Source organism: Cynocephalus volans, chromosome 3, assembly GCF_027409185.1.
Source record: "Cynocephalus volans isolate mCynVol1 chromosome 3, mCynVol1.pri, whole genome shotgun sequence".
NCBI classification, from domain to species: Eukaryota; Metazoa; Chordata; class Mammalia; order Dermoptera; family Cynocephalidae; genus Cynocephalus; species Cynocephalus volans.
Window position 1 is genome coordinate 48,871,675 of NC_084462.1, and position 22,251 is coordinate 48,893,925.

The 22,251-nt window shown below is 36.8% G+C and overlaps 1 protein-coding gene across 4 annotated transcripts in view; it reads right to left on the reverse strand.

The window, feature by feature from the left end:
* Positions 1 to 6,553: 6,553 nt before the first annotated feature.
* MCTP2 (multiple C2 and transmembrane domain containing 2) overlaps positions 6,554 to 22,251 on the reverse strand; it is a 185,183-nt gene continuing 169,485 nt past the window's right edge. For all 4 annotated transcript variants that reach the window (XM_063089286.1, XM_063089283.1, XM_063089282.1 and 1 more), the window contains 3 exons: positions 14,675 to 14,784; positions 8,776 to 8,873; positions 6,554 to 6,622 (listed from right to left, as the gene is read on the reverse strand). In XM_063089286.1, coding sequence (XP_062945356.1) covers positions 6,554 to 6,622; positions 8,776 to 8,873; positions 14,675 to 14,784 — 277 coding nt within the window. The remainder of the gene's footprint in view (positions 6,623 to 8,775; positions 8,874 to 14,674; positions 14,785 to 22,251) is intronic.

Below are 22,251 nucleotides of genomic sequence, written 5' to 3' on the forward strand. Positions count from 1 at the left end.
TGTGTTGAGAATTAAATATTCAAATACAATAACTATTTAAGAACAGTCTTCTTTCAGTTTGTTGCTTAAAATTATTCCCAATCCTTACACAAAATTTAAACATTTATTCAAATTGATTTTTGGAAATACATTTTATTTTTTGGGGGGGGTGGCTGGTGGTATGGGGCTCTGAACCCTTGACCTTGGTGTTGTAACACTGTGCTCTAACCAACTGAGCTAATTGTCCAGTCCTGGAAATACATTTTAAATCTAAAAAACTGTGATTGGCTCTCTTTTCCTGTTTAAAATACTTAACAGTGATTGGCCTCAGTTTCTTTAACGGTACAGTAGGGATAAAATGGTCATACTTCATATCTTTTCTTTTTAGTAAACATGCAAAAGATTACACAAGTTGTAAGTTTACCGCTTGACAAATTTTCACAAAGTGAACAAGTTCATGTTATTAGAATCCAGACGAAAACAAAAGAACATTACTATCATCCCAGGAGCCCACTCAGAACCCCTTTCAGTGACTACTCTTCTCCTCCTGACTTCCAGCACTGTAGATTTTGTCTTGTCTATCTTTGAACTTGGCATGAATGAGATCATATACTGCATTTGTTTGTGCTTGAGTCTCATTTCTTTTGGTCAACATTGTGAAATTAATCCATCTTGTTGCATGAAACATTATTTTTTTTTTAAATTTCATGTCTGTATGGTATTCCATTTTATAGTTGATCAACTCAGATATTGATGGAAATATTCCTGTTTTGGAGTCATATAAGTACTGCTGCCATGAATAACCTTGGACATGTCTTTTATTGACAATATGCACACACTTTTGGTTATATACCTAAGAGTAAAATTGGGGAAAGGTCATAGCATAGCATGTGGTCAGTTTTAACAGATACTGCCAGTTTTCCAAAGTGGTTGTACCAAGTTACATTTACATGCACCAGCAGTGTATGAGAATTTTGTTTTCCGTACCCTTGACAATACTTGATATTGACTTTTTTTATTTTAGCCATTCTGGCTATGTGTAGTTGTTTCATTGTTCAGTTTCAGTTTTATTTGCCTGTTGACTAATGATGCTAAGCAACTTTTTATACGTTCATTGGTGATTTGGATACGCTGTTTTGTGAAGTGCCTGTTAAGTCTTTTGCCAATTTTTCTACTAGGTTATCTGACTTTTCATTGTAGAAGTTCTTTATGTATTCTGGGTAAGAGTCCTTTTCGGATTTGATACATAATAAAATTATATCTCCTCCCACTTTGTGCCTTATCCTTTCACTCCTTGTCATTTTTTTTTTTGAGGAAAGGATTAATTTTAATGTTCTCCAATTTATTACGCTATTTCCTTTATGATTAACATTCTGTTCCTAGTTTAAGAAAGTTTTACTTATTACACAGACATATTTTCCTGTCTGTTTCTGAAATCTTTGTCTTCTGTTTTTGGATCTGCTGTTTGTATGGAATTGATATTTGTGTATGGTATAAGGAAGGGGTTGAAATTCATTTCATCCATGTGGATACTAAAATGACCCAGCATCATTATTAAAAAAGGTCTTTTCCCTATGTACTACAAATATGTTACCTTTGACATAAGTTAGGTTACAGGTTACCAAATATGTGTGGGTCTGCTTCTGGTCTTTTCTGCCTCTTAGATCTGTCTATCCTTGTGCAAATACCACATTGTTAGAATAGCTGTATAATACATTGTTAATCTTCTGCAAGATTGCTTTGGTTATCTTGGACTCTTGCATTTCTATCTAATTTTAAAATCAGCTGATCAATTTCTGCAAAAAAATTCCCCAATTTTTATTGTTGTCAATCTACTGACATTTTAATATATTGAATTTTCTAATCCACAAATCCCTTCACTTATTTATCTTCTTTCTTTCATTGTTTATAGAGGCTTGCATATTTTTAATAATCATACATCTATGATCATAAGGGATTTTGGTAAGTAATTTTCTATTTCTGTATAACTTTTTTGGGTTTTGGAATGAGGATTATACTGGTCTCATAAAATGTGCAGGAAATGTTTGCTATTTTCTAGGAAAATTTGTCTAATGTTTTTTTTTTTTTTTCTTAAGTATTTGGAGGAATTTCATTGGTTTTTTATAATAACAATTATTATTAAATGAGCTATTACATTTAAAACACGTAGAAAGTAGGTAGCATTGGACAAGTGCTATTAAATATTCACATTCTCATGTGTTTGAATATCCATTGTCCCCACGTAAATCATCACGTTAAGAGGCCAGGACAGAACAGCAGGCTTTATACAGAGAGCTGCATGTTTTAAGCCACTCTGTTTGAAGTCAGTCTCTAGGATTTCAGCTTTCATTTAATTATCAATTGACTATTGAATGTATTTTCAGAAGATATTTTAAGTTTTCAACTGTTCTGTTGCTGTAAGACTGCTACTACATAAAAAAGCTGGGTTTTGACAGATCATAGTTTTAAGTAGCAAATATGGTAACTCCATCTCATACCCATGAAAAATTTTTCATAGCTAATAGGTATACCCTGAGTTTATGATACACCTAATTTGTTTCCTTGCCAAAATCATTCCATATGCCTTCGTTCATCCCTAGTCACTGCCCTCTCTCTCCTTTCTCCTTCACAGTGGAACTTTTCAAGGTACCTCCATGCAGAGGCTCCACTTTCCTACATTCACTCACTTCTCAACTTCTCAATTCTGGTTTCCATTCCTTTCACTCCACTGAAATGACTCTTTGCCAATGTTCCCCCACTGCCATGTCATTAAGGTCATTGTTATTCTGTTCTCAGCTTCCCTGAGCATCTGGCACTACTGACCACACCTGCTTTCTTGAAACATGCTCTATCACTGAATTCTAGGTCAACACGTGCTACTGCTTTCCTCTTTTCTACATAACCCTTCCCATTTACTCCCATTTCCATTTACACTCTTAACTGACTCATCTTTATCTATATGGCTTTGAGTGTTGAGTTCTTCAAGATTCAATTGCTTGCAGCACATAACTTCAGTGGCCTTCACATGTGCACCTCTTCTCTGAACGCCATATCCATATATTAGTTACCTCTTTGTCATACCCATTTGGAGGCTTCTCAGGAACCTCAAATTCAACACTGTCAAAAATTGGGCTCATGCAGTTCCTTACATGGCAGTTCCTATAGTTCTCTCCCTTAGCAAAAGATACCACCATCTTCCTAGACCTGAAGACAGGAAGACAGAGCCATGCTGGACTCTACTCTCTCCCTCACCCTGTGGTCAAGCAATTGTTAAGTTCCACTCACTTTATCTCCTAATCATCTTTTAATTTTACTTATATTTTTCTTCTTCCAGTGCTACTATTTGGAAGTCCAGGATACCATTAATTTATGAGGTGTACTACAGTCAGCTTATAGCTCTTCTCTGCCAGTCTACCCACTGCATCCAGAATGATCTTTTTCAAACTTGAATCAGAGGGTATCATGCCATTGCTTGGAAGTATCTTGAATGTCTGGCTTTACCAAGGGAATACAGTCTGTTCTGTTCAGGTATATCATCAGTGCTCAATATATGTTTGTTGAATGATAAATTACAAGAAAAAAGAATCAAAAGATTGTTTCAGCACCCACAAATAAACATTTTCCTTTGATATGTACGTAAGAACTTTCCCAAATGTAAGATATTATTTAAAAGTTTATGATTAGCACAGCCAGGGATTATAAATAATATTACACAAAATAATCTTCTTGCTTAGTGCAAGAAATCATCCCCCAGAACAAACCACAGTAATCTACCCAGCACAGCCCTCTGTTCTGACAGCAGCACATAGAAGGGCAGAGAAAAAAATCATCTATGACCCAGTTGGTTAAACATGTATTTCCCAAGTGTCTACTGGATTAGGTGCCAGCTAGAATGGGATATCCAGTGGAGGACAGTGGGAGTCTAGGCCTCTGGTAACTATGACCTATGGCAAATGCCAGAAAAATATATATGATGTGAGAATGCAAAAGAGGTCGTGACCTAATCCAGCCAAAGGACTAAGAAAGTCTCCTGCCTTGAATGTTTTGAAGGTGAGTAGAATCTGCACAGACAGAAATTGGGGAGAGGTCGTTCCAAGTAAAAAGAATAGTCTGAATGAGAATTAACCTGGGGTAATATACTTGGCACCCCTACCATGACTTGTAAGAGGTTATGGAGGCTTCAACTTGAGTGGCGGCAATCACGACAGAAGTGGATGGGATAACATGTCAACACTGGGTCTACTGGATTTCATGGGTTAGGAGATGGGGGGAAAATATGAGGAACAGAAAAGAGGATGCCTGAGAGGCTTCCTGCCCAGAAGACACTAGTTCTAATAAGGGAAATAAAGAAGTTAGAAGGAGACTATGGGGCCTTGAAGACACAGAGGGATGCTCAGTTTCTGACTTGCTGAGGTGTGGATGCCGGTAAGACATCCAGGCAGGCCTAGAAATGGGTGTACGAGGTTTGAGAAGAGAATCAGGAAGGCTTGGCAAGACTTCAACATTCCTATTTAATTATCTTTAATGATCATACTGTGAATCCATAATCCATACATTTTATCTAAAGCATTCTGGAATCTTTCCTAAAAGTTTCTAATTACTTGTATAAATCTTAACATTTCACTTATAACCAACATTCATTTTTAACATCCAATGGCTACGTAATAAATTAACAATTGTTTTCCATATACAATTTATTAAAGGTTGATTGGGTCCTGCTTTTGTATCCCAGCTGGTGCTTGGGTCCTAAACTTAAGGCTGAGAATTCCAGTTGGGCTACAGAGAAAATACGTCTAACTAAGGATGCTTTCTCATCCGGTGAATTATTTCATTTTGAAATTCTATAGCAAAAGAACAACAATAAAGTATTAGTTCCACTTTTACATAAATAAGGGGTTATTTTGCTGCTGAAAGTTTTCATTGGAATGAGTGATCAGATCTCACATGTCTGTTTAAAAATGTCTGACTTGGGTCATTACAAAATGACAGACTATGATAAACTAGATGGTAGGAACAAGACAATGAGGCATTGTTTACACAGAAGATTGAGTAACTGGTTTAACAAAAGAGGTTCTTGGGTATCTATTGTATGTACAACTAAGAGATTTACTGGAGCTTTTATAATTTCTGCAAGGCTCTTTTCCAGCCAGCTTCATTAACTTGAAGTAAATCAAATCATGCAGAAATCTGGCTCAGCCAGAAAGCAACCCAGGAAGATACAACATGAAGAAAAACAGACATGGGACGATAACATTTAGAATCTTTGGCATTTTTCATAAACATTTTGTTTGAAGATTATTAAATTACAACCCAGAGACCAAAAAAAAAAAAATCTCATAGTAAACACTATTAAATTAGGTATTTTACCTCAATTTTTCTTTATAATACATATACATATATAAAACTGCACATACAAAGTAACTTAAATATCATCTGAACAGAAAGATATTTGCATACATTTTATATATGCACAAAATTAGCATTTTTACTTGGTGGGGGTGGGGGGGAGAGTACCATGGGAAGGTGGGATCTGCAGGAGTCAGATGGTATCAAAGGAGGATTTTGAGTAGTACTTTTCTAGGAATGGGTTCTGAAATAAATTTTTATTGTATGTGACTTATTTTGTCCCTAAGAAGAACAAGAGATAAATTTGGACAAAGTATTTTTACCTTCTACTCAAAACATTCAGGCAAATGAAATGATTACGATAATAAGATCAGTAGCTTCATTTATTAGTCCCTTGCTCTCCAGCCCTTCGACTTTCTAAATACTCTCAGAATTCACTCATTCATCCTCTCCCACCCTTCTGAAGCAGATTATTGACATTTTATTTTGGAAATAAGCAAAAAGTAAAGTGAGAAGAAATGACGTTTTAAGGAAACCAAATACTTTCATGAAACCCTCACTCTTCCAGTGAGTCCCTTGGGCCCTACCTGGGTCACCCATTGCCAGCAATAGGCGCCGAGGCAGCTGACATCCAGCACCGAGGGGGTCTACCAAAAATTTACATAAAGGCCCTTAGCAATCACAGGAGAAGGATTCCTAAAGATTTGGGCTAATTCTGGTCATTATTAAAAAATCTTTTTCTAATGTACATTATTTGGACAGAAGATGGCTATCAATGACTTGTTAGCTCACAGCAGAAACTTACTCACCCGAACAATAATCTGAAAGGAGTGTGGGGGTGGGGTGGAACTAACTGAATCTTAAGGAGAATCTGTTGGAGGTGTAAAAACAAGTTCAACATCACTCTGCAATCAAGTGGTCTCCTAGCTGTTCAGACCCATGGCAGCCCTGCTTTATCTCCCATTAGAGAACAGATGTTAGTCTTCTGCGGTCTGGCGATTGCTTCCTTCTGCTGGGCTGGGCCTCTATGCACCTAGGCCACCCTTGCATGGGGCTGTGCACTCACACGTGGGTGACTCTGTGCATAGGAAGAAGGGAGGAGACTGCAGAGGGCTGCACACAGCACACAGTTCAAAAGGACACTGTGGGTACCAATGAAACAGCCGTAACATTGGTCTGCTCAACCAAGCACAATCTCGGGTGCTGGTGCCCAGTGCCCTTGTGTGTCCTAGAGAGCGCTGCGCTTTTTCCGCAGGGGGCTATGGCTGCTGCAGAGTTTCAATTCCGTGTACTGCACCTGTGAAAACAAACAGACGTGATGCTGGTGGTTAGGTAACCCTAGCTCACCACAGTGTGTGTTAATGGCTCCCCAAGGACAAACCAAGGCAAAGGAAGGAAGGTTCAAAGGTAATGAATCATTTTCTAAACACAGGAACATGGAGGGATTAATTGCAGGAAGGATTTGAAAAGTCATGCATCATTTCTTGAAACCAAAATATTAAAAGCAGATTTTTCTAATGAGATGCATGGGTTTCTACCTGCTCTTGGCACTGCTAGATGATCTCAGTTTTGCGTGTGCCCCTTTTCAACCGTAAGTAGGCTTAATGACTGCCTCTTGGGATGTTTATCTTAGTACATGATACAGCAACTTACTGAGCATTATTCATATAAAAATATCTAAAATCTTGGGGAAAAAAATCTCAGCAAATTATATATTTATTTTGCCCGAGAGGGAAAAAATGCTGAAACTGATACTGGGCCCCAGACTTATATAGATTTCTCTTAAAAATTAATTTCACTTACAATGCAGTGGCTAAAACATCTGTGATAAATATGAGTACTCGGGGAGTCCCCAGTGGCAAACTGTCATTGTGTTTTTAGAAAGTGCCCCAGGTGATACAGGGAGGATCTTACTAGCCCAGCGTTTATCTTTCTGGAATGCTCTTTTGTATCCCTTTGTAATCATGCCGACTCTAACTGGATGACCACTGTAAGGGTTGGTGCTTGGACTGTGCACTGACAATCCTTGAGGGGGACTTGATGGAAATTTCTACTCTTCAGGCATACAGCGTGAGCTCACACTGCGACTCAAGTGATGGTACATTGCAAACTTAATGCTTTGGTGTGTGGCCTTTGATAGGCTGGTGGTAGAATGGCTTTATTTAAAATATTGCATTACAGACCACATGAGCTTACTATTTTTAGCATTTGTGCCAAACTCCCCAAGGACATCATGCCCAGTCACATAAGTCAGGCTATACTTTGTCAAAAGCAGATAAATGAAAAAAGCACCCTTTCTGTAGAGTGTTTTGTGAAGGTCCCCTAGGGGACCAGAGGAGGACATACCTGTCAATCTTCAGTGCACAACAAACAGGGGCCAGGTTATTCTTTTTTCATTACGTAATGCAAATATTAAAGAGGAAATTCATCTTTATGGAATGTCTTTTAACAGCTAATTACATCATAAGATGAAGGTTAAAGAAAAAGAGTGTCAATTATAACCTCTAAAACTTGGAATAAAGGGGAAAAAAACTCAGTTCCATGTCTCTGTAGTCAACCCGGAGCTACCCGGGAACCAATTACGTTAGTGGCCCAGGGATGAAAATCGATACTTGATTTGGGATTGGCTCAGATCATAAAGGATTGTGCCTTTGATCATATTGGTAGATCATGCCACGGTCTCTCCATCTACCTATCCAGTGATCTGTATTCTCCATTAGAGAAATCGCAGCCTGTCCTCCTTCCTCAGGATTTGTGGCAGGCTGATCAGCAGGGCCCCGGGTCGGGCTACTCTACAGGACTTTCTGGTATTGTTGCCTTCGTTAATCTCCATGTATCCACAGAAATGGGACGCTGCTGGACTAAGTGACCATTACCTGTGAATAATACTTCTGATTGATCTCAAATTATTTCATGCCGTCTCTGCCTCTTTGTGTATTAGAGTAAGTGGGGGCTTTTCCCCCAGTGTCCCTAAGTCTTCAGAGGGAAGGGGACAGAAGGGAGGCCTAGGAGATAATCGGGGCAGACAAGAGTAAAAAGAATAATCCTTTGGTCTCCTACTTCCCCTAAAATGCCTGTCATCTGGAAGAGGAAGAAAAAAAGCAAACCTCTCCAGTGTTGGAGCTCATGCAGTTCCACTCACGGAGCCCATCTTATCCTCTTTATGGAGGCAAGCAATCAAAAAGGGGACAAACACCAGCATGCTGTGGCCACGCAGTATGAGTTCCAGATCTTTCTTAAGTAGCTCTCTCTCAGGTTAATTTTCCCCAATCATCTCATGCTTTGGACAAATGTTTTCTTGCCACCTCCCTGCAAGCCAGGCCTCTTTAAGGATTTTCTGATTCCTTATCTCAATTACCCACACAAGCACAGCCCTGTGCCCCTCCAGCTCTGGGGCTGGCCAGACTTCGGTGTTGGGGTCCCTGTTGGTGGTGACCATTCATTACGTACCTTTTGAACATCAGACGGTACCCTGGAGAGGAAGTCTAGAAGCTCATTATTGTCGATGGCATAGGGATTTCGAAGTTTCTTAGTAAATTTATTTATGCCTGAAAAATAGAAACACCAGAGATCTCTTTATCTGTCCATCTATCCATCCATCCTTAAAAACTTCCCTGACTAGCAGAGGAGGGTGTGTTCACAAGTAAAAATTAGTGTGAAAACAATTACCAGACCTCAAGTCATGCACATGTTGCTGTCATGTGGAATCATTCACAAATGCCTTTTCCTGAAGGAAGGAAGGAGGGCTGTGGAAGCGGGGCTCTGTCTTCTTCAGCTGTGAAAATCCCATTATAATCCCAGCAGCAGGGCAGCAGAAATACACGCCAAAACTGGGGAGCTCATTGGCTTTTTTGGAAGACGCTGATTAACAGCCTCCTCTGCTATGAAAACAAATGTCCCAGATGGGAAAAGGCCTTCATTAGCCCAAACAAGTCCCTACTTGGAGGCTCTGGACCAAATGTAGCAGTGGGAGGCTGAGGGCGGGAGTTGTTTTTTTGTCGCTACAAATAAATACAGCCATCTATCTCCCCCCACCTCCAGCTCATTTTCACAGGTTTGTCGTCTCTCACGGCAGAACAGAACTTGACATGTTGATCGTACTTTGATGCAGCAGGAAACTGTGAAAAGTTATTATTGGAAAATTATCTTACTATGGTTGTTAACTTAATTTCTGAACCACAACACTGGTGCGTGGGTTTGTCTGGGCAATGGAGAGCATGCTATTTTAGGATGGGGGTGATGATAATTAAGAAGGGGTGCAGTCTTTAAGATGTCAGAGTACCATAGGACATCCCTCCTTGGTGGCTGCACCTGGGCATGTCCAGAACATGCTCTGCCACTGGTCTGCTCTTTAGTGGGGAGTTCCCTTATCTTCTGCTCTGCTCCTTGGAGCGGCTTTGCCTGTATCCATCCAAAGCTCATAAGCTGTAGTCTTTTCACCAAATGTCAACCTTTTTTATTCCTGTTGAGTTTTAGAAGCAGAAAGACTGGGTGGCCTTCTGAAGTTTTGCCACAGGGTGCTTGTTTAACAAGGATCATATCTGAAGGCCTGTCAGTCCCAATGGTGCTGAATGAATTCTTAGCTGCGTTGTCCTCTGAACGGCTCCTACTCAGAAGCCAAGGTAACATTTAACTGTTCAACAGTCCCCAACACAAAAAACGTTTGATGTTTTTCTTCGTTCATTAAACATTACATTGCTTTTACCTAAGAATTGGACTTCCTGCATGGCATTATACCCGACACAATGCCAACCTCCAGTCCATTTCTTCAGAGGGTCAGATTTACATCTGCTTTGCAAATGGGAGCAAGTCATTGTTCATGGATAAGTGGTGGCTTGGTGGCTGGGCTGAGGAGGGTTTCTAGCAAATGATCCCCTTTCCCTCAAGTCAAAGCTGCACTCTGCCTTTCTTCTTGCTACCCCCACAGCAAGCTTCACATTTCTAGCTAAAATTTCCCCCGGCGTTCCTTTAAACTAAAATACTCTCACTGTGTTATTCTAAAGACATTTAATTGTAGCATGGGCTTTTTGGCAAAAGAAAACAGACAAGGCAAAACGATGAAGGGAGACAAAGACGTATTGAGAAAAGATATATCTTCTATTGTTAATTATATATAGTGTGCGCATCTGGAGTCTTTACAATGAACAGCAAGGCAGGGATAATATCACAGCTGATCAAAACACTGCATTCTTAGTCACTGAGAAGATTATAAACCTGCACAGTAGCTCAAATGTACCAATAAAGGCAGAAGTAGCCCACAATGCACTGAGACTATGTTTGAAAAACTTAGAATAAAAATTATAAGGCACTCAGATTGAATGCTTCTGAAGCACACCTTATTTTTTAAGGTGTCTCAGGTCCAAACGTTTTAGTGATTCTGCCATATTATCTCTGTGTGAGACCAAGTGTCAACAGGAGATCACAGACCCCTTGGTCATCTTGAAGGAGCAAAGGGGCAAGATGACATCAGTTATGGTGCAGAAATACCTAGGCTCCAGTTCTGGCTGCACTGTGTATTAACTGTGTGATTTCAGACAAATCACATAACCTTCCTGAAACTCAGATTTTATATATTAAAATTTGAATAATAAAGAGCTGCCCTGTATAGTTTCCTGGGTCGATGGAAGAATGACCTCAGATGATATAGGCAAAAGGATTCTGTAATCTGAAATTCCTCAACAATGTAAGGGGCTCCCATCATTACTGTAGATGTCAATAAGCCAAGAAGACAAAGGAGGCGGTGATGGAAAAGAGTATTGATAAATCAGGCATGGGTCACACACCCACACTGAAAGTTGCAGCTTTATCCAGTAGCATGCTAGACATCTCTGTAGATTTTTTTCTAACCTAAATGATACAGATAGAGAATATATCTGCTGTAAAAAATTTTTTTAGCCAAAGAAAGGAAAAAAGCAAATGGTATCTAAATATCAAGGCATAACATTTGGGAATGTTGGGACTACCATTTAGTGGTCCCAGATCACAGACTGAACAATCAGTGGGGTGAAATGAGCCCTCTAGCTTAAAAAAAAAAAATCACTTGGAGAATGTCAGAAGAAATAAAAACTTGCATGCCTGCTTTGCACTTTGCACATTTGGCCACTTGAGAATAACCACCACTTGAAACAGAATTATAACACTATGTTTTAGATACTTATATGAGTGACTGGCATGTAGCCCCAACTGCAATACATTGGTAGGAGTGGAGCAGAGGGTCCTCCCTTGTTCATTTATCAAAGCCCGAGTGCCTTCCACAGAAGAGATATTGTGCACCAAATGGAGGCACCATGTTAAGTAAGTCATGGTTCCTTCTTGCAAACAGCTCAAAATTTCTACCTTGAAAAAACAAAAGTGGCTGAGACCAGAACTGGAAAACTATAATTTAATCATCTATGATGAAGAACAGAATAGAAGGACTATGAGAAAACTCTTAAAAAGAACAGAAAACCCACATGGGCTCTAATTCTAAGAAATGTCTCTCTACCTTCTGGAAATACATACATTGAATAAGTGACTAAAATCCGTTAGATAATGTTTCCTGAAGAAAATTTCAGATACCCCTCTTAAAACCTACTTGTCACTTAATTTTCAAAAATCACACTCCCACACAAGAGAGGTGGTAGGCCCAACAAAATGTCATCGATGTAGAGCACAGGTATTAAGCTTGCAGACTCATTCACTCATAAAATATTTTTCTAGTACTCATTAAACAGCTATTATCTATATGTAGCTGCATTAGGAATTACAGTACTAAAGAGGAAAGAAAGTATCTCACCCATCAAAACCTTCCAATGAATTTGCTGAGTCCAGGAACATTCCCCATGGCCATTATGAAATTAGGCTGTTTTCATGAGTGTATGTAAAATAATTCTGATACTTAAACACTTAAACAAAAAATATTATTTGGGTATATAGAATATGGAAATCTAGTACATAGAGTTAAATAAAATTTTCCAAATGATTGAAAACATTGAACAAAAATTTTTTGATCTTTTTCATCATTTTTAGGACTCAATGAAAATAAATAAGGAACTAAGATAAGAAGGTCCTCTGATCCTTAGCAAAGTTAAAAAGAACTCTAGAGAGTTAAGACATATAAATTTATCATCTTCTACATGAGAAGGTCTCTGCAGGGAATACAATTACATAAGAGATGTGCAAAAGAATGTCCTGTGCCTATGCTTGCTAATAACTAACTTGTCCTGGAAAAAAATAAGTCCTAATGGAATTACGGAATACATTCCCAGATGGCATAGCAGGTTTTACATGATAAGAAAAGGCAATAGATCACATGTTGATCATCGAGGCTTTTGACTACATTATCTATTGCAAACTCATCAATAAACTACAAACTCCTGTCTAGAATACAAAACCAAAGAACCAGACACAGAGTATAAGGCTCAAAGGGTTACTGTCAGCCCAGGAGAACACAATAAACTCCATACTGTTTAATAATTTTATCTATAAACTGAACAATAAATAGAGCAATGTTTTACTAAGTAGATGCAAAAAGTTGTGGCTGGAAAGCTGCCAACATCTTGGAGGATAAGATCAGAAGTCCAACTAATTTGGTAAAGAGAAAGAGGGGTTAGAATCTCAAACATTGATGATCAAAGAAAGAAGTACAGTATTAGCCTTCTCTGTGGAGGGAAAGATGCATATAAACAAATCAAGTATACACCAGAACGATGAAAAATCAAGGAGCAACAGTGTTTAATCACTGGCCATGGCATTCCACTTACATTGACTTAAAAACAAACAAAACACTAGCCAAATGATTGTAATTTTGAACCACATTCTGTTAAGGTCAGCCAACAATTTTAAGATCTATTTCTAAATGTGATCAGGAAGTGGATTTGGAAACTAATACTTAAGAAAAAATAATTGAAAAGGAATGAGATTATTGGGACTATACAAATAACATTCAGTATATAAAATATTCAGGGAAATACTTTTGCAAAACATGACTTCTTAATCAATGGGCCTTGGAGATTCCCATGATCTGTCCTAAGGACCAATGTGCTAGAATTGTTGCAATTAAACAAAACAAAGAAACAAACACTATGCGTGGATATAAGAAGACTTTCCCCAAGAATGAAGACCATCAAGTATTAAAACAGACCCTTAAGGAGAGGATTAGTCTTTTTTTCTTTTCCCGAACTTGTTGCGAAGGAGAGAAGCCTCTTTATACAAGATTTTCATCTTCTAGGCAAAACAGAATTATACTCTCAAAATAGAGGATTATACTCTCTCAAAATCGTTCTCCCTCAGTAATTTTATGAGTCATTCTATTTTTCCCATGACTTCCATTTCTGAATGCCCAGGTTTGGCTTTCCTTGTCAGCAGGTTCTACCTTTGTGGATTCTCTTTGAAAAGGTCTACACTTGATGGTTTTAGAAAGACTGTAGCTTTTATCCCGTACTTGAAAGCTCTCAGCTTTTGGTTAAGGATGAATACATCTCCGCACCGTCTTTCCTCTTTGTGATTTCCTTCAACATCTTAACAGTGGAAGATCCCTACAAGGGGCAATGGTTGAGAACTCGGTCACAGTCATAGGAGCTAACTAATGGAAAACCAGGACTGAGACTCTTCTGGACAAATGCCGACTGCTTCACTAACAATTAAGTCACTGCAATGCACTCTCCTTTTGTCAACCCAGAGCCCACTCAGCAACAGACACAAACATCTACAAAGTTGCTTGTATCTTGTCCAATTGCTAGCTTGAATATTAAATCAAGTTACAGAATTTATTTCAATTTTGCCATTTTGGTTACTTTCTTAAAGCAGCTAAACTTTATGGAGGCACACCACTTCCCCTGGTAAAACACAGCCTCCTCTCCTTTCAGGCACTGGTTAGGTAGTCACAGAACGCCCCGCCTCCTCCTTGCTTCTGGATTTAAGCATGGGGTTAGGTTATTTCTTCCTCCGGGAAAGACGAAGTGTCAGGAGCAATCTGGCAGCAGCCAGATCTACTTTTCCATAATATAAAGGGCAAGATGCAGGTGTTTGCTCACTGTTTGAACAACAGTGTTTCCGGCAAGTTACTGGGCCACAGTGATAAATTATTCAAGGGGATTTATGACTAGAAAAGCCCAAAAGGAAATGGCATGCACAATCACATTTTTATTTGATCACAATTATTCAAGAGGCCTATAAATATCTATGCTGATCGTTCATGCAACTGGCCTTTTCAGGGAGGTCCTGGAAGTTTTTGTTCCCAAAATGCTTTCCTTAATCTCATGTTTAATTGCCAACAAGAGCACATTTAAAGTTTATAGTCGCACTTTAAAATTGAGTAATTGGCTTTTACCTGGAATTGATTGCTAGCAAAAAGTCCATGCAAACTTACCCCAGATTAAAATGATGTACCGTAGTGGAATGAAATACAAAATGACTGTGGTGGCTGCCAGAATCAAACAGGCCAGCAGCGAAAGGAATGGGACCGTCCAGTTAAATGTGCTGTAGACAAACCACACAAGTATTATTTCCTCTGATGCTCAGCAAACTGCCATCTTGTCATGTTTATTTCATGTTCACAGTTATATAAATAAAAAAGGTCTTTTGGAAAAGTTTTTTTTAAAAACCTGGAGATAAAAGTCTGCCAAACTGACTGGGTACGGGAAAAACATTCTAGAGGAGACAGTCATGGGCTAATTGCCATTCATTCAGCTTGTCAGGATACCAGTGACTTTGCCTTCCTGGAACCAGGAGTTTCTAAGAGAAGACTTTTAACTCTCAAAAGTTATTATAAACTGCAGTATTGCTACAATGGCTCTGTGCATGGAGAGCTTCAAAACTAAAGGTTAGTTAGGTCACTTCCAAGTCAATATTTCTCTCTCAGTGAACACATGGTTGCCAATAAATATTTAGAAAAGGCAGGATCTTATTACAGTGCTTTTGGGCTTTTGTGTTTTCTAATAACTTATGTTTAGAATTTCCAGATTCATTTACTCCAGAAAACTAATGGGGCCCTGAAATGGGTGGGGGATCATTTGACCATAAACCATCAAACCACCAATCACAGGCAACATAGGTGATTTCACCACATGTTATTTTCATGGAGACCCTGGCTCCTTTTCATTGTTATCTACTGCCTCCTATGACTTGGGTGGACATAGAAAGGTAGAACGGGATGTGGAATTGAATGTACTGTGGAAATCCTCATGCAGTCCTAGAAGTCTCTGCAAATCCAACACCCTGCTGAGGGCACATGAGTGCCTATGTTATTTCTTCTTACTGGTCTTCATCATTACTTTACAGGCTTATCTCTCAATTTTTTTGCCTTGTACTAGCCAAGTATTATCTTCATTTTACAGATGAGCAAACTGAGGCTGAGAGAGAATGTCTAATTTGTGTAGATAACCACAATTCCATCAACAGAATGAGAGAACTCCAGTTATTTTACCCTCTTGTTAAGACTGTTATCAATGCTTTCAATCTTTACCTATCGAGTGGTAAGGTATATATATATACGCATGTGTTTTTCTCACTTCTTTAAATTAAAAGCAAATATGAACACCTTTTAATATGCTTGGTGGTCATTTTAATTTATTTCTCAGTGATTTCCAGCTTTTTTCCTTGCCTGGGGCCACTCTTTAGGAAGTGCTTGAGAAAATCGATTTATAAGCAAACTGACTTGTGTCTGAGTTTGGGCTACATCTCTAAAAAGTTGAATGACTTTTGGAAACTGACTTAAACAGTCTGAGCTGTAACTTTTCTCTCTGCAAAATGGGAATAACAACAATCCCTGTATCATAGATGTTTGCTAGAATTAAACAAAAACCTGCATTTCAGTAGTTAGCTCAGTGTCTGGCATATTTTAAAAACTCAAAATAAGAAAAGTAGTTACTACTTGTCAATTTTCCCTTGAGCTGTTTGGCTTGACTTTTTCTTTAGTATCTGTTCCTAAAATATGTGTTTGGATAGTAAAGAAGTACTTTGTTAATTTGTTATAAACATTTTTCCAGTTTGTTGGTTTGTCTTTATTTTATTTTGTTTATCATTTTCAATATAAAAAATTATATTTTTTATTGTATTAAAACATATATAATGTAACCATTTTTAAATATACAATTGTGTAGAGTTAATGACATTCACAATGCTGTGTAACCATCATGTCTATTTCCAAAGCACTTTCCATTCATCCTAAACATAAAGTCTGTACCCATTAAGCAATAACTTCCCATTATTCTTTCTTCCCCATTTCTGGTAACCTCTAATCTACTTCTGTCTCTGAATTTTTTTTTAATTTATTTTTTCTTTATTGACCCATGATCTTAGGGTAATTAGCATATCCATCACCTCAGTCATTTGTTTGGGAACATTCCAAATTTATCAGTTTTTCCTTGTTGATTTCTAGATTTGGCCAAACTCACAAAAGACCTCCCCCAGTCCAGTGACATGACACTACCAAATGAATAATCACTATTTCTTCCACTCTTTTAACATGACATCTTCATGTTATTCTTAATTTCTATTTATATTTAGGTCCATTCCTGACTTCTCTCTTCCACCATAGAACTTGCAGCAAAAGTTTTTAAAGGGCAATTTCACAATATGTGTTGAAATGTTATATGGACCCACAATTGCCTCAGTTCTGCATGGCAAGAAATTTAACTTGCAGCAATCCTTGCCCAGGGACCCAGAAGCAGTACAGGAATGTCTGCTCCAGAATGATTTGTAATGCTTGAAAAAACAAGAAACATCAGTATCACTAATAGGGAAATATCTAAATAAAATAAGTATCTAAATATAGGGAAAAAACTAATTAGACTTATACTCTGCAATACTATGCAGCTTTAAAGAAACCATGAGAATATAAAAAGAACACCCATGCAACCCACCACCCCCACCACCAACCTGGCAGCTCAAAGTTAGACGTAGTACAGAAATAGTTAAACTGCAGAAGTTAGTAAAGGTGTGTATATACAAGGGTACTTCAATGAGCTGGTGGAAAAGTAGAATTAAAAAATAATACCAATTTTTCCATTAACTTTTTGAAGATCCCTCTATATATATATTTTTATACACATGCATATATATATGAATTATTACTAAATTTACACAGGTTCAAATACCACACATATGGGTTTTTATCCTGAAAAAGCCATCTGGAATAAACACTCCAAATTGTTAATGGTGGCTAAATATACTAAATATGATGGGGCAAAGGGGGAGGAAAGAGGGAGGCACAGAGTATAATGGGAGGCTTCGTGTTTAATTGGCTATTTCATTATTTTTATTCTAAGTGTTTATCACATTTAGAACAAAAACAAATAAAAACTATCAGATATGATAAATTAAAGTTAAAATAAGTAAGTAAAAATAAATATTTAAATTTTTTTTAATGTGGAATCATAGTGAGTGGTAGATCCCACATACAAATCCACGGCTAGGTAGCTACAAAACTCATCCTTTTTTGACCCTGGCAAATTACTTAGTAATATAGTAGTTTACCATTTAAAAATTATTCCTGTTCAACTTTCACTAGCGATGTGACCATATGCAATTTATTCAACTTCTCTGTGCTATAGTTCTCCCATTTATAAAATGGGAACAAATAACCACATCTACTTTATAGAGATGCTGAAGGGATTCAACAAGTTAATATATAAAGCATTTAAAACAATGTCTGGCACATGGTAATTATTCAATAAGGGTTACCTACCTTCATTTTTCTTTTTGTTATTGCACAAAGTGACATAAATATGAAAAGAAATCTAATTATGTCAGGTAGCATTTTGAAGATAATAAAAGCTACAAAAATGCATGGAAACTTTTTAAAAAGAAATAAACACTATGATTCCCTTTCTAACAATACCACCCCACCTTTAACAGAAAGTAAAACATCAAATAAATAATTTTTAAAACCATTTTTTAAAAACAAAAAAGAAAGCCATCTCTAGGTTGACATGAAAATAAGAAAACTAAATAGAGTGTAAAAATAAAATGAATTGCAAGAGCTTTGGGAGGTAAATTAGCTCCAAAGTCAATTTTCACTCAATAACTTCTGCTAATTATTGGGATTTTGAGCTTATCTGCTTGGTGCATGAGAGATGGAAGATGAAGTGTAGGGTCTCCCTAAGTGGAGATTCTAATAGGAGACCATTGCATGAAGCTTACACATTCACAGTAAGGATGAATTAGAGAGGAAAGGAGGGAGAGGGGCCACCATACATAACTGGACATAAAGAATCATGTTATGACTCTGATTCCAGGTAGAGAAAGTTATCATCTGAGTTTATGCTACCAGTGTAGTTTGAAAAGCTTTAAACAAAAAACTTGAATTTAAAAATGGATCCCATGTTGGTAGTACCTCAAGGTGACTCAAGCAATAATCCTCTCTAGGAAAATGCACTGTCAAGTAAAATCTCTGACTACCCCCACATAAAAATCTAAGAAATGTTAGTTTACAGTTAAAAATGTAAAACACAAAAAGACACATGGCACCATGAGCAAGAGTCAGCAGAAATAATGTTCAGCAAAATCTGAAACAAAAGACTTCAGACACTAAAATCTAACCCAATATATTAAACAATAATATTTAATATGTTAAAAGTCATAAAATAGAGGCTTGAAAATATGACCAAGAAAGAGACAATGAAAAATGGCCAAGAAGATCTGAAAACAAATAAGAACTTTGAAAAATGAAAACTACAATGATTAAAGTTAAAAAACCCAATGGGTAAATTAAACAAGATTTTTAAAAAGCAGAGAACTAAAGTTGTGCAAGATCATCCAAAGAAGGCATTACAAAGAGCAAAATGACGGATGAAATCAAAGAGAGGCTAACAGACATGGAATATAGATTAAGGTCCCTGCACTGACTGGGAAGACAATAAAAACAACAATTAATATTAGACTGTGGTAAATCATGCTGTTAACTCTAGGGTGACAACTAAAAGAATGGCAAAAGAGTATTTCAATTCTTAGCAAACAGGAAGAATATAGAAGAAAGAAAATAAAACAGAGCAAGTAAGAGGACAGTTACCAACTACAGATTTAAATCTAAATGTTAACAACCACATTAAATTTGAATGGACGATATGCTACAACTGAAGATAGTTATTGTCAGATACAAGAGAGACATCTGAAACAAAAACAAAGAGGTTGAGAGAAAAAGATGCATCATGAAGACACTAACAAAAGAAAGGTGGTATAGTTGTATTAATATTAGTCAGCGAGACATTTAGTCAAAATTTTATTAGCAATAAATAGGTTACTTCATATTAATTAATGTTCCAATTCACCAAGAATATATAACAATTTCAACATGTACAAACCAAATAACATAGCTTTAAAATATAGAAACCAAAACCTGACAAAATTACAGGGAGAAATAGACAAATCCACAATCATAGTAGAAGGTTTTAATTCATATCTCTAAGCAATCGGTTAAACAAGCCAGCACAAATTGGTACAAACATAAAAGATTTAAACACAATCAGCAAATTTAATCTAATAAATATATATAGAACAATACACCCCATAATCTACTTTTCACACTCTCGTGGAAGATGTACAAAAGTAGGTCATTGCTGGGTCAATATTTCCTGACCATAAAGCAATTAAGCTAGTAATCAGGAACAAAAAGGTAACTGGAAAATCTCCGTATACTTGGAAATTAAGCAATACACCTCTTGGCCAAGCAAGAAGTCAATATAAACATTAGAAAATAGCTTAACTAAATTTGAATGATAGCAAAAATATTACATAGGGAAATGTTTGTAATGGAGTTAAAATTGTGCTTTCAGGAAATTACAGGACTTTAAATGTTTATCTCAGGAAAGAAGAAAGATTGAGAATAAGTGATCTTAATTGTTCATCTCAAAGAGTTAGAAAAAGAATAGTAAATTAATCCCAAAGAAAGTAAAGGGAATAAAGTAATAAAGATAAAGAGCGTAATTAATGAAAAAGAAAACAGGAAACAGAGAAACAAAGGCAAATGTTGTTTCACTCTAAAGACTAATATAATTGACAAATCCCTGTAGAGAAGAAAGAGAAAAAACAAATAGCAGCAAGCATGAAAGAGTGGACAGTGTTACAGATCTTACTGATATTAAATAAGGAGATGTTATAAAATGCCTTATACCAAAAAGTATAAAATTTAAATGAAATGGACAAACGCCTTGAAAACTAAAACTTACAGAAACAGAAATGAGAAATAATAGAATGGCTAAACAGATCTCTCTCTCTCTCTCTCTCTCTCTCTCTCTATATATATATATATATATATATGTTACATAAACCAAATATGTAATTAAAAACCTTCCTAAAAAGAAAACTTCAGGCCCAGATGCTACACCAGCAAATTCTATCAAATCTTAAAGGAAGTAATGTCACCAGGCTTATGCAAACTCTTACAGAGAACAGATAGAGAGAACACACCTGACCTTGTTTTCTGAGTTCAGAATAATGTCATATCTATAAGAAATTTTCAAGAACAGAAAAGTGTAAGTCAATCTCACTTATGCTCATAGCTGCAAAAATCCTAAGCCAAAAAAAAAAAAAAAAAGTAAATAAAATACAGCAATATATAAAGGGATTATATAATGTAGCAAAGTTAGATTTATTCCAGGAATGTAAATTTGGTTTAACATTTGGAAATCAATCACAATAATTCACTGCATTAACAAAAATTAAGAAGAAAAATAACATGATCATCTCAGTGAATGCAAGGAAAAAAGTGTTGGCCAAAACTCAACTCACATTCATGATAAAAACTTTTAGCAAACTGGGAATTAAAGGGAACTTCCTTAATCTGATAAAGCATTTTTTAAAAAACCTACAGCAAACATCATTCTTAATGGTGAAACGCTGAAAGCTTTCTCTCTGAGATCTCACCAACACCAATTTTGTTCAACACTGTACTAAAACTACTAGCCAGTAAGCTATGGCAAGAAAACAAATAAAATGTATAAAAGTACTGGAAAATATGAAAGAAAAAAAAATTACTCCTACATGATATGTTTATCTAATTGAAAATCCAGAATAATAATCTTCATCTAGAAATAAAGATAACTAAGTTTACCAAGAATATTAGATACAAAGTCAATGTAAGAAAATTAATTCTCCATCTGCATATGAGTAACAAACAGGTGGAAAATAAAATCTAAAAAAGAAAAAAAGATACTACTTAATACCAAAAAAAAAAAAAAAAAATCAAGTACTTAGGACTATATCTCATAAAAAAAGTCAGACTTTTATACAGAAAACTACAATAATATTGAGATAAATTAAAGATGACCTACACAGATGAAGATACCAAGTTCATATATTAGAAATATAAAACGTATCAAGATATCAATACTGTCCCAATTAACACAATCCTAACCAAGATGGCAGCAGCTGCGTGTGCATGTGCAAGTGTGTGGTGTGTCGTGCTGGGTGCTAGATGTGGGGCTGTACCCCAGCCTCGTTCTCACAAATCGCCTGTTGGGTCTGCCCCTCCCAACAGCCAAGTCAGTGGGCTCATGCACTTTCCCGTAGGCACCCTACAATTTTACTGTTGATGTTTTCAAAAAGGGCGGAGGAGGGAAGGGATTCACTGGGTTTATTTATCTAAAACACAAAGGAAGAAAGTCAAGACAATTTACCAAAAATAATACTCGTAGCAGTTAATATTTTAAAGTGAGTACTACATGTCATCCACTGGTATAAACTCTTTGATGCACTAAGTCATTTAATTCTTTCAAAAATGTTATGAAGTCAGAATTATTATTGCTATTCCTCTCCTACTGATGAGGACTTGGAGTCATAAAAGTGAGATAAGTTGCTCAAGATCCCTCACACTGAGATCTGAACTCGGATAATTGGCTTAAGAGCCCACATTCACTGCTTCTGTCGTGGGCACGTTAGAAAACGTAAGGAGGCACATTTTATTCATTTAATCCAGTTGAATATTCCTGTTTATAAGACTGAGTATTT